At 41.5% G+C, this 12950-nt stretch overlaps 1 protein-coding gene across 2 annotated transcripts in view; it reads right to left on the reverse strand.

Moving 5' to 3' along the window:
• Positions 1 to 1537: 1537 nt before the first annotated feature.
• FKBP9 (FKBP prolyl isomerase 9) overlaps positions 1538 to 12950 on the reverse strand; it is a 31190-nt gene continuing 19777 nt past the window's right edge. For both annotated transcript variants that reach the window (XM_043508780.1, XM_043508781.1), the window contains 2 exons: positions 8192 to 8355; positions 1538 to 4735 (listed from right to left, as the gene is read on the reverse strand). In XM_043508780.1, the coding sequence (XP_043364715.1) occupies positions 4553 to 4735; positions 8192 to 8355 (347 nt within the window). In that variant the 3' untranslated portion in view covers positions 1538 to 4552. The remainder of the gene's footprint in view (positions 4736 to 8191; positions 8356 to 12950) is intronic.

A 12950-nucleotide genomic window follows, 5' to 3' on the forward strand; every position in this document is an offset into this window, starting at 1 on the left:
CCACTTGGTGTCCTCCATTATGTCCCACCAGTCTATGTCCCAGCCCCATGCTTATCAATCTTTAACCCTGCCAACTAAGATATGCAATACCATATCTGGAAGCCAGTAGCTACTGCCCCCTACCAGGGCTAACTCCCCTCCCAAGAGGCAATATAGATCTTTGCAGGCAGGTCAACTAAAACAGGCTCAGATACTAGAGATAAAGATCAGACAAGGGAGAACAACTCATCTCACCTGCAATTTCCTCATCTGCCCGTGAGGAGGCAGTGAACCCCTCACCATCTTCTCCAGTTGACTTATTTAAGTGGTTCCAAAATGTTAAAATGCATGGCAGAAACTTGTCCTACATTTGGGAGAGGTACAAGAGACCACAAATTGTTGGATGTTCTGCACCCTTCCAAGAGCAGTAGGCTCACCAAGGCAATAAAACAATTACTGTAAGATAAGCAACCATTCTTTCCTTGAGTACATGCTAAATGGGGGGGGGTTCAAAAATATTTCCATAAGAAGGGCTGCATGTTAATAAATTGAAACTTTCCTTCTATGATCACTTACTCTTGGGGGAATTCTGCCCACAATATTTTCAAATTCTGCAAAATACTGCATATTTTGTCAAAAACAACACAATATAATCACGCCAGCTTCAATAATTTTGGTAATTTATTTCAAAATAGCTGTCAGCAAGTATGTCTGTACCAATATGGACAACAAAAAAAGATTCAGAAAATGGTTTTTGACAAATAGATTCCTTACTAGGCATATTAATACAGAACTTTAAGAAATAATTCATTTAAACTACAATACAGACACATGCTTCCCCCTCGAAAGCAGTGAAAAGGCTTGAGGGAATCGGGTAACAGAGGAGCTCAGGGAGAGGGAAGTAATTGCTGGGAAGAAGCCTGGGTGCTAACCTGAAGAGTTGTTGGATATGGGTAGGAGAAAAATGGAACGGGATGTTTTTGGAAGGGTGGGGGAAGATTGTTGGGGAGTCTCTCCCCTGGAGACTCTGGCTGACCCCTAGCCTCTGTCAGGCACATCTGCCCCATCCCTATGTGTCCTTGCACTCCCACTCAGTCATCCCCGTCTCCATTTGGCCCTGCACCCTCACTTGGCCACCCCCAGTGGCCCTGTACCCGCACTCCCATTTGGCCCCCATCCCAGTGTACACCCCACCCCAACAGCCCTATGCTGTCCAGTTCCCTCCATATCACCTGGCCCCATGCGCAGGGCACTGTGAGCAACACAGTCTCTTCTCCCTCTCCTCTCTCTGCAGCTAGCTGCTCCTGGCCAGGAGTGGCTGCCCTCTGTTCTTTCACCACAGCAGTCGCTGGTGGGTGAAAGGTGTAACTGCATCACCTCTCCAGCAGAAAGTATTTTCTGCTGAGAAAAAATATTCTACAGGGGACATGAATTCTGCATATATGCAATGGCACAGACTTTCCCCAGGAATAATTTCTTAACATTGCTGTGGCACCCACAAATCTTGCCTATATGGAAGATTAAGACTCATGTATATTTTTTGCTTTTTTGGAAGGAAAAAAAATTACCATCTAATTCCATCTTCCTTTTCCAATTTATTCTGATGGCTAGAAACAAGAACCAGCATTGTATAACCAGCCAACTGTCCACATACTACTCATCTCCAGAGCCCCATCAGGTGCTGAAACTTCATTTTTAAAAAAATGTGCCTAAAATTTAAGCAGCAATTTTTTAAAAATTAGTTTAGTTCTTATAAGTTAAGACAGCTGCATGATTTATGTATTCAAGTTTCAGGGGAAGAGTTTATTCATACTCCAAATTCCTAAATTTTCATGCAGAACCAATATTTCCCCTTTTCTCCCCCTCCCCAATTGGCAGTACATTTAAAATGCAGTTGCTGATTCAGCCTGAATTAGAAAGTAGTATGAACACCTAATTGCAGACAACAAATAAGAGCGGTTATACTGAAAGTAAATTTATTTAAGTTTTACCTCTACTCACCCTTTCAGTTCTCTTTTGTAAAAATCCAGGCTCAGATACCTGAGACCATCTATCAAAAGTTTCCTCCCAAACAAGTGTGGCAGGCTACTCAAATGTTTGCATGCTACTGAAGGTACACAGTACAGTTAAATAAGTCAGAAAGGAAGAGTGAGTTAAACTCAGTGAGACATTGCCATGGGTCTGGCTAAGAATGCAACACAAGATTGTTGCCTATTAGGTGAGGAGTTTAGACTTCCATTTATTATGGTTAAAGTGACAACTTGTCGTTTTGATGGAACTGTTACAAAAATTTGGATATCTGTACACACTCATCTGGTACTGCTCCCTACTTGGCATCTAGGTCTGTAGGGCAGTTTTACCATTCTGATTTAACTGGAATTTTCAAGACCAACTGCAGGTGAAATGTGTGGAATGATTCTTAAAAGTTACTCACCAACAACTTTTTAAGCTGTGCTCGTACATTCTGACTACCCATCTGCTTTCCCCTCTTCCTCAGGGTTCTAGCACTGTGCAACTGGTTGAGTTGTTTGGGTGTGAAAAATTGTCTCCAAATTTTCAGTGCCACAAAAAGAGGTGCCCAATGTGCCCTGATTCTTTGAAGGTTGCTGTATAGCTCCTGTGTACCAAAGGCACCTTTTGTGAAATATGCAAAAGCAGTATATTTGAACTATAGTTACTAGTGAGCTATCTTTGTATTTTGAAACAAAATAGAGGAGGAAACTCTATGCAACATCAGGAACTGTAGCCTCCATAAGAACACTGCTTTGGTGAGATGTTAATGGTTCTAAAGGGCCATTTGTATGATAATGCATGAGATTCCAACTGCAATCCATTAATATCTAGGATCTTCTACCAGGCATTAAAGGGCTAAAATTAGTCCATACCTAAGTAGTCAGTCTGGATTTCCTTGTAGTTTTTAACTAGGGTCCTAGCACCACAAGGCAAAACCTCAGACATAAAGGCAGTCTGGCTTTCACTGGGCATGGGGACATTAATAAGGGTGGTGGTTATATATAAATGTAAAGTTAGTGGAACTGTGTTTATTTTTCAGTACAAGCAAACGTCAAAGCACATTCTGAACAGGCACTGCTAATGGTGAGATGGTGTGATCAATTTAAGAAACTCCAGACTTTCCAAAGACCCTTTATTAATATGAAGTACAAAACAGAAATATGTTATAGCTAATCAGTTAGAATTATTTTACTTAACTACTGTCAGCCCAAAAGGGTGTTCTCTCATCAGGGTTTTAGTTCCAATAATGAAACTGTATATAGATTCAGGATAGCAATCTTGCATATGGTGTGTGTATAAGGTTCTTGTTCTGATCAAGATATATTAAACCCTCCACCCTTAGGTGAGGGGGGAGTACAATCTGTGTTGATCAGTATTTTATATAACAAAAAAACCAACTATTCAGCATGCATCAAACCTAACAAAAGTTCATGGCATTTTCTGTAATTAAAAAATAGCAGTTTTTCAAATGAGTGTGCCAGAAAGTGCAAAACCAGCACCATTCATATACAGATTAAGGAAAGCAGGTGTCTCACTTCAAAGCATATAATAGAAACATACACCTCCCTTTGTACTCTTCTACGACTAGGGAGGTATTTCTGTGCTGTGTGTGTTGAGGAAAGTTCATGTCATTTTCCAGAAAATACAATATTTAATCTAATTGTATTTATTTGGTCTGTTTGATTAAAACAACTTGCTACATTTACAGATCAACTGGGTGACTGTACTGGCTTTAACATACAGTAGACATGATATAAAATTTAGTATTCATACCTTGACAGTGCTTTAACAGTCCTCTGAGAGTGAAGTGTTTTAATTAAATAAGATGTAGGAATGTAGCAAACTTCTGTCACATATCCAGTAAAACCCATCATTACACATGTGGGCACAACTTAAAATACGCATTTTATTCACAGCTTGCCAGAATTTTCCAATGGCATGTCTAATAATTTATTTGTTTGTAATCTGCAAACGATAGATCCTACTGGAGAGTATTAAAAGGGGCTTGTTCAGTTATTGAAAATAATACATGCTTTCTAACGGGGTACTACCAGTAACTCTAATCTGTTAATGCAGCAATTTTGTTATTTTGCAGGTATGCTAGTGGGACACATTTTTCTGTTTGTTTACATACCTGTAGAATAACTTTAAATACAAAAAGGCTTTTTAAAGAACTAAAAAAAAAAAACAATTGCATATTTTCTACTTTTCATCCAATCAAGTGAAGTACATCATTCAATAATAAAATTGTGATTCTAAGCATAAAAATTAACCGTATTGTTCACACAACCATGTTTGTCAGTACACTCAGTCTCTTTATAAATCCCACACTGAGGCCCTTAATGATTTTTTAAAAATGTAACTACCCATTCCAGCTGAAAACCTTCTCTCGTGTAATAACCCACTCCACATATACCGCCATGCACACATGAAGAGTTGTATACAAACACCTTCCCCAAATACCATCCCTTCAAACACACACGCATACGCACAGTACATCAAACATCTTCCAGTACACACACAGTGACAGTAGGTCAGCTCACTGGTTTTTTGTTTTGTTTTACAGTTCATCATGTCCCTCTGTGGTCTCTTGGTCTTTCAGTTTGAATTCTTCAGCTGTAATCTTGCCATCTCCATTCCGGTCCTGATTTGTGAACATATTTTTAACAATCTTTGCAGAGTCAAAGCCAGGAGCTAGTTTTCCTTTGCCAGAATCAACCTGAGCTTGAATGTATTCTGAAAACTAGGGAGAAAAAAAAAAAAAGTTCACAATAGAATAATTAAAACAACAGACTAAATGGATATTTTAGAAAGACCAACAATTAGTCCCATACTGCTCAATACTAACCACTGGAGGGGCGGGAGAACATATTTGTTATTACCCTAAGATTTTACAATCTAAATTGGACAGATCAGACATGAGGTAAAATGTTGCTATACTGAAGTCAACAGAAGTTTGGTTATTCACTTCAGTGAAGCCAGGATTTCACCCACAATACAGATTGAAGATGGGTTATCTGAGAAAGACCTTGCATAAGAAAAGTTTTGGGAAGGGAATTGAATGAAAAGAGAGGGATTTGGTTTTGTGTACTAGTATGGAGAATTCCAAGTGTAAAAACTGATATGGAAGCAAGTGCAAAGGTAACATTTCAATAAATTTTCCTCACACAATTTATGAATCCATTTATCTTTAACTACTTCTCCTATGACTTTAAAAAACAAAAAACACATACCTAGAGCTACAGAAGGACTGAGCGGGGAACTTGGGGTCTGTGGAAAAATTTTAAATCAAAATAGGGATCCTCGGGTTGCTAAAGTTTGAAAACCACTGTGTTAGTTTATAGTTGTTCTAACACAATTGTGAGCCTCAGTATAGGTAAAGACTGTCATATTTAGCACATCAGCTGGTTATCGTTAAGGCTAAGATTGTGTCACAGATATTTTTAGTAAAAGGCACAGACAAGTCACGGGCAATAATGAAAAATTCATGGAAGCCCGTGACTGTCCCGAATTTTTACTAAAAATATCCGTGACAAAATGGGGAGCCTGAGCAGCTGCATTGAGCTGGGAGCTCCAGGGTTCCCCCTGCTGGCTGGGAGCGGTGGGGGTCCCCTGTGCTGCCAGCGGCAGCCAGGAGCAGCAGCGGTCCCCCCTGCCAGCTGGCACTGGCTGAACTCTCAGAGGTCTTTGGAAGTCATGGATTCCGTGACCTCCGTAACTAAATCGCAGCCTTAGTTATCGTTAACCCTGGGATGAAATCTTGTTTAACGTGTAAATTAGCATGTGTTCTAACACAATCTCATATTCCAATGCAGGCATTTGAGCTAAGTAGGTAACCTTTAGATTTTTGTCTAAAGGCTCCAGGAAGTCTGAGTCTTTAAAAGGCTTCGGCTTCCCTAAATAGTAACTATTTGCTCTTTTGACATCCATATTCTGTAATCTCACCTCCCTTGGAGGGATTAAGGAAAAAAACAGCCAGTAACAGACTGATCAAAATGAAAGTCCAGTATAATGGCACAATTTTGGTTAAAAATTTGGAGGCCTCAGAACCACCTTTTCTTTGCAGACTCTGGGAGAAAGTTGGCTGGCTATCGGGGCCTACAACTCTGAGACCCTCCTAACCTTTAAGTACAATTTTGCAGTTGCCAGGGGTAGCTTTGACAACACAAGAGACAAAGGGGAATCTCAGATAACAGGGACAAGGCCTCTACCTTGAGCAAATCTTTTAAACCAATTCCATAGGATGCTAACTTTTTCTAGTAGAAGGTTTTCAGGACTCCAACAGGCTGCCTTCAGATAAGTATAAGACATCCTGCCCTAGAATCCCAGTCGCCATATTGTCAGTTTAAGGGATTGAGAACTAGAGCATCCATGCCCATGCTGCCACAATGAAGATCACTCAAAAGCTGAAGAAGTGACTATAAAAAAAAAAAAAAAAAGAGTAAAGAAAACTTTCCTGAAACCAGCTAAACCCCCACAAATTTTAACCAAAAACTGCGAACCTTTTTTAAACAAAAACTACTATACTGTTTAAGAACTATTTGCAAGCAATTATGTCAGCTAATGGAGAAAGGAAGAGGATCATTGGTATTGCAACTGCTTTGAAAGATGGAAAGAGAGTAAATAAGGAGTGACTAAAAGGGATATGTACTTATACTCTCAACCTATTTTATGCTGTCTCACGGAAACTGCACACCCTGACTTAGCTGCCAGTTCTGCTGACAACTAGTTCTATGACTAGGCAACAATATAACGGAGAACTTTCAAGCTTTCTGACAACAAGAGAGATGCCACCACACACTCCCCTAAACTAGGCCCCAATTCAAAGGAAACTCTTCTATTGGATCAGGTCACTAAAGCGTCAAGTTTTTTCTCATGCAACTGTAGGTAGTCTTTGTCATGGGATTTGGGATGCAATCCAGATCAGTAAAGGGTTGTGTCACTATTTGCCCTACAACCCTGGGTGCCTTAAATGCTTTGCTGCAATAGCTCCCAGCCTGAGACGCTTACTGCCAGCCTACAAGCATGCAGGTCACACCTTGAGTGGCCGTGTGCTGTTCAGCAACTCTGACTCCAACAGCCTGTCTACAGCTTTACAGCCTCATCTGGCTTCCCCCAGCCTTGGTTACCACCAGTAAGGTAACCCCAACATATCCCCAGCCCTCTTCTGGACAATTCAGCAAAAGAATATTTTCATTTGTTCTTCTAAAGACACAAAAGTATATCACAGCTTATTAACCTACTGGGTAAACTCACTTCTGTTTAAACACAGCATTTAGCTTATAGTAAAAATAAAACAAATTTATTAACAATAGGACAGAGAGCAAAGAGAATGGAACTATCACACTGCTGAAAGCTTTTTAAAGAGAGACAGTAACATCAAATCTGCTCTGCTTCAAATAATGAATTAAAAATAGTTTCAGGCTCTACACCTGCATTTGAGCTCTCTAGACTCTCTTTTTTTAAGCAAATTTTCCTTTAATAAACAAAAAATGTCCCTTACGTGTTACCATCTAAAATACTGACACAAACAGAGGCAGGGAAACTGCACAAAGTGCTGTCCAATGCAGTAATTGTACAGACTGACTAGATCATTTTCCCCCTCCAATCTCAGTTACAATAATCTCAGGTGCTATTTGTAACAATAGCAGCCACAAAACTTCACAGAGAAGCATGATTTTCGACATTTACAAACATTTTGACCCAACATCCTTTCTCACATCTCCCTGCCAGCCCCTCTATAGATCGAGCTCTGGTACCAACAATCACATCCAAGCTTCTCCCTCCCCATTCAGTTCTGAAACACAATGTACATTACATCTATTCTATAGACAAGAGCCTTTCAGCCCTACTGTAAGGGTAGGAATGGAGCAGCTACAGGAGATAGGAGAGAGGGAAAGAGAGATAATAGGAAGAAGGGGGAAACAAAATTTATTCTTTTAATCACTTGTCTTTCTGCCTTTTGACAGCCCATATTGTTCTTGGTAGGGTTTTTTGAAAATTTAAAATGTAAATTTCATTTAAAATGGCAGCTTCCTGTTAACTTGGTAATAACCATAGCCTGGGCTGGATAAACTCAAAAACTTAAAGACAAACCTGACTTATCCATGAGCTTGATGGTGGTGGAGCTAAGGGGAAGGAAAAAAAAAAAAAAAAGGAAAAAAAAAATCTATGCAGGTGATTTTACCCCTAAACTCACCTCCTCCAGAAAAACTTCTCCATTATTATCCTTGTCGATTTCTTCAAAGAGATTTGGAGAGACATCACCATGCCAGACAAACATGTAGCCATCAGGTAAACCAGACACTAGTTCCAGCAGTTCGATGTCAAAAACTAATACTGCACTACCAGGAACTTCTCCTTCTGTCACAACAAATGGCACAGTTAAGTATTAACTTTCAGTTAAATGGCAAAAGGACAATTTAGTTTTTTTCACAATTAAAAAAACGTATCTATTACTTAAAGTGCAACAAGTGCTTCACTAGGGGTTCGATCCAAGCCCAATGAAATCAATGGGAGTCTTTTCATTGACTTCAGTGGGAACTGGATCAGGCCTTATATAAACAGCAAACTGGGGTTAGACCATACAATATTTGATTATATGAGACACATGAAGCACTACATATTTGCTATAAGTGACATATGTAATGTGAGTTTTAATCTTAAAGGCCCTGACTCAGGAAAGGCACATAAAAACGTTTAATTTAAGCACTTGAATGGAACTTAAGCATTTGCTTAGGTGCCATTCCTGAATAGTGATGCTTTCCTGAATTGGTGGCCTAGCCAACTTTAAATCCAGTTGTTTTGATAGACACTTAATATAAAAGTTAACTTTTTCTTAATAACTGTGTCCCAAACTTTTATCAATAAAAAAGAAAAGGTTTATGGCACTATATGGCAGCTGCATATAGCCTCTAGCTACAGATACAAGACTGTCTTTGTTGTCTGATATATTTCCTCCACTGGGACTCTTCTTTGAGGAGACTGAATTTGTATGATACTGGGGTATTTTTTAAAAAAAGAAATCAAAAAGGAATTTCTGTTCCAAAATGAATAAAGGAGTCCTACCAGATATGTAAAAAAATACTAATATATTCAGAATCATGCTAGCATTTACTCCAGACCATATATCCAATGTAATCTCAATAGTGTCAAATATCAATGAAACATAATTTTGTAGAATTTTTAAATACATTATAGTGTTTTTAATTAATAATTTATGGTAGTTGTCTTGGATTTACACACAAATCAAAGAGGTGTTCAATTAATCTCTCAAATTTATTCTATATTAAACTCAGTGTGATGCCTGACACTGAATCTTTATACAACAGAAGTTGTTTATGTTCTTTAGGAATCCAAATCAACAAAGTCAGAGTGAGCTGTGGTGATGCATCCCCTTCCATCAGAACCTAGAGTTTGATATCATTAGGACAAGTTCTTTTAATTTAAAAGGCCAATAACAACTCCATTACTGGGAGCTGATAGTCCTCTGAAGTTTCTATGTTTTATAATAAATTCTTGGAGACCTATAATGCCAAATTAAAGCCTCAATCCCACAAAGTTCTTCCTGCACATAAACTCTATCCCATGCAGAGCTACAGCGACTCCAATAAGACTGTGCACACAGACAAGTGGAAGTGCAGGCCCAAGTACAAAATTATCAAACAATAGATCATAATGCCTCACTTTTAGCACCTAGAAAAATGACTGGGATTCACAAATCCTGGGGTCAGCACCAAGGCTCCCTGTATAACGAATGGGAAAAGACAGGCACCAAAGAATGGGATTCACAAGAGGAAGCATGCTGAGTGAGGATTCGCCTGAGCTAACCAATGGGAGATGCAAAAGGAAGGCGTGTGCCCCAAGCCCTGCCCTTCACAGGGAGTTAGGAGTCTAAGTCTGGACTGCAGGAAGGCACCTAAATCTAGTTTGGATTCACAGTTGTAAACCCTCTCCTGGAATCAGGCGCCTAAGGGGTTTCTTACAAGAGGAGGAGGAGCTCCCTCATAACTTTTAGCTCTGCTGTTAGGGTACTCACCTAGGTTCCTCACTCAAGTGACAGTTCAGTGTCTAAGCCCTGGTCTACACTATGAGGTTAGGTCAAATTTAGCAGTGCTAGGTTGATTTTATAAGCAATGCGTCTACACAACCAACCCCATTCAGTCGACCTAAAGGGCTCTTAAAATCAACTTCTGTACTCCTCCCCAGCTAGGGCAGTACTGCTAAAATCGACCTTGCTGGGTCAAATTTGGGATAGTGCAAATTTGACAGTATTGGCCTCCGGGGGCTATCCCAGAGTGCTCCAATGTGACTGCTCTGAATTGCACTTTTAACTCCGATGCACTAGTAGGTACACAGGAAAAGCCCCAGGAAATTTTGAATTTCATTTCCTGTTTGATCAGTGTGGTGAGCTCAACAGCACAGGTGACCATGCAGTCCCCCCAGCATCGCAAACAAGCTCCAGCATGGACTGCCAGGGAGACACTGGATCTGATTGCTGTATGGAGAGAAGAATCTCTGCAGGCCAAACTCCGATCAAAAAGAAGAAATACTAATATTTATGCCAAAATTGCACAGAGCATGGTGGACAAAAGCTACAACAGGGACACGCATGAAAGTTAAGGAGCTCAGGCAAGCCTACTAAAAGACAAAGGAGGCAAACAGTCGCTCCGGGTCAGAGCCCCATACATGCCGCTTCTATGATCAGCTGCATGGCATTCTAGGGGGGGACCCTACCACTACCCCACCACTATCTTTGGACACGTGCAAGGGGGGAGTCTCACGCAACAAGGAGGAGGATTTTGTGAATGAGGAAGAGGAGGAGAAGACACAGCAGGCAAGCAGTGAATCCGTTCTCCCCAGCAGCCAGGACCTTTTCATCACCCTGGAGCCAATACTCTCCCAAGGCGGGATCCTGGACCCTGAAGCCAGAGAAGACAGCTCTGGTGAGTGCACATATGTAACTACAGTATAGGCTTTAAAAGCAATTGTGTTTAATGCTTGATTTGCCCTGAAGAATTCGAATGCATTCGCGGCCAGTACAGCTACTGTGAAAAGCCTACGTCTGGGGACGGAGTGAGAATCCTCCAAGGACATCTCTATTATGCTCTCCTGGAGGTATTCTGAAAGCCTTTGCAGGAGGTTTCTGGGGAGGGTTGCCTTATTTCGTCCTCCACGGTAGGACACTTTACCACACCAAGCCAATAGCAAGTAGTTTGGAATCATTGCAGCACAAAGCATGGCAGCGAATGGTCCTGGGTTTTGGTCGCATTCAAGCAATGTTCAGTCTATGTCTTTCTGTGTTAGCCTCAGGAGACTGATATCATTCATGGTCACGTGGTTGAAATAGGCGAATTTTTGTAAGGGAACAGTAAAAGGACCCTGTTCATACTGGGCTGTTTGCGCTTGGCTAAAAGGGATCATCCCAGAGAATAGCCATGCGGTAGGGTTGGGGAGGTATTTGCTGCACTGCTAACCGGAAACCGCAGCCCCTCCTTTTAAATGGCAAACCCAACCAGCATTCCTTGCTATGGGAAAGGAGGGCGCTGCAGTTTGAAACAATTCCCGCATGAAGGCGTTACGTTATGAAGGAGGAAAAAGGCAACCCCACGTACCCTTTGGCTTACCCTGACTGCCTGGAAACTGAATTCTGTTGACCAGCCGTGTGTGATGTGTCACCATACCGCAGGCGCTCAAGATAAAAGGCAAAATGCGACCTTGTACCTAAAGCACATGTGCTATCTGCTGTGAATTGCTTGATTCACTGTGAAAGTCTCTCCCTTTTGTTCTCAGAAATGTATCATCTTAAATGTTACTCTCCCTTTTTATCTCCCCACAGGTGCAAGTGTTTCTACGCTCCCCCTATCATCTCCATCCCTGAGGTTATCGCAGATTAGAAGGCGGAAAAAAAGCACTCATGATGACATGTTTTCCGAGCTCATGCAATCCTCCCACACTGATAGGGCACAGCTTAATGCATGGAGGCATTCAGTGGCAGAGGCCAGGAAAGCATTAAGTGACCGCAATGAGCAGAGGCAGGAAGCGATGCTGAGGCTAATGGAGGAGCAAACGGACATGATGAGGCATCTGTTGGAGCTGCAGGAAAGCCAACAAGAGCACAGACCCCCGCTGCATCCACTGTATAAATGCCTGCCCTCCTCCCCAAGTTCCATATCCTCCTCACCCAGATGCCCAAGAATGAGGTGGGGGGGGAAGGCTCCGGGCACCCAGCCACTCCACTCCAGAGGATGGCCCAAGCAACAGAAGGCTGTCATTCAAACAGTTTTGATTTGTAGTGTGGCTACAATAAGTAATGTGCCCTTGTCCTTCCCTTCTTCCCCATCCCACCCAGGCTACCTTGTCAGTTATCTCACTAAGAAAGAATGCATGGTTTCAAAACAATATAGTGACTTTATTTCCTTTGCCAGCTGTGATAAAAGGGGGGAAGGTGGTTGGCTTACAGGGAATTAAAATCAACAAAGGGAGCAGGTTTGCAGCAAGGAGAAACACACACAACTGTCACACCGTATTCTGGCCAGTCATGAAACTGCTTTTCAAACCCTGTCTGATGCACAGCATGCCTAGCTGTGCTCTTCTAATCATCCTAGTATCTGGCTGCTCAAAATCGGCCGCCAGGCGATTTGCCTCAACCTTCCACCCCTCCATAAACGTCTCTCCCTTACTCTCACAGATATTATGGAGCACACAGCAAGCAGCAATAACCAGCAACAACAATGGGAATGTTGGTTGTGCTGAGGTCTAACCTAGTCAGCAAACAGCGCCAGCGAGCTTTTAAATGTCCAAAGGCACATTCTACCAACATTCTGCACTTGCTCAGCCTATAGTTGAACTGCTCCTTACTACTGTCCAGGCTGCCTGTGTACAGCGTCATGAGCCATGGGTAGGCTGGGTCCCCAAAGATAACTATTGGCATTTCAACATCCTCAACAGTAATTTTC

The sequence above is a fragment of the Dermochelys coriacea genome, chromosome 2, assembly GCF_009764565.3.
Source record: "Dermochelys coriacea isolate rDerCor1 chromosome 2, rDerCor1.pri.v4, whole genome shotgun sequence".
NCBI lineage: Eukaryota > Metazoa > Chordata > Testudines > Dermochelyidae > Dermochelys > Dermochelys coriacea.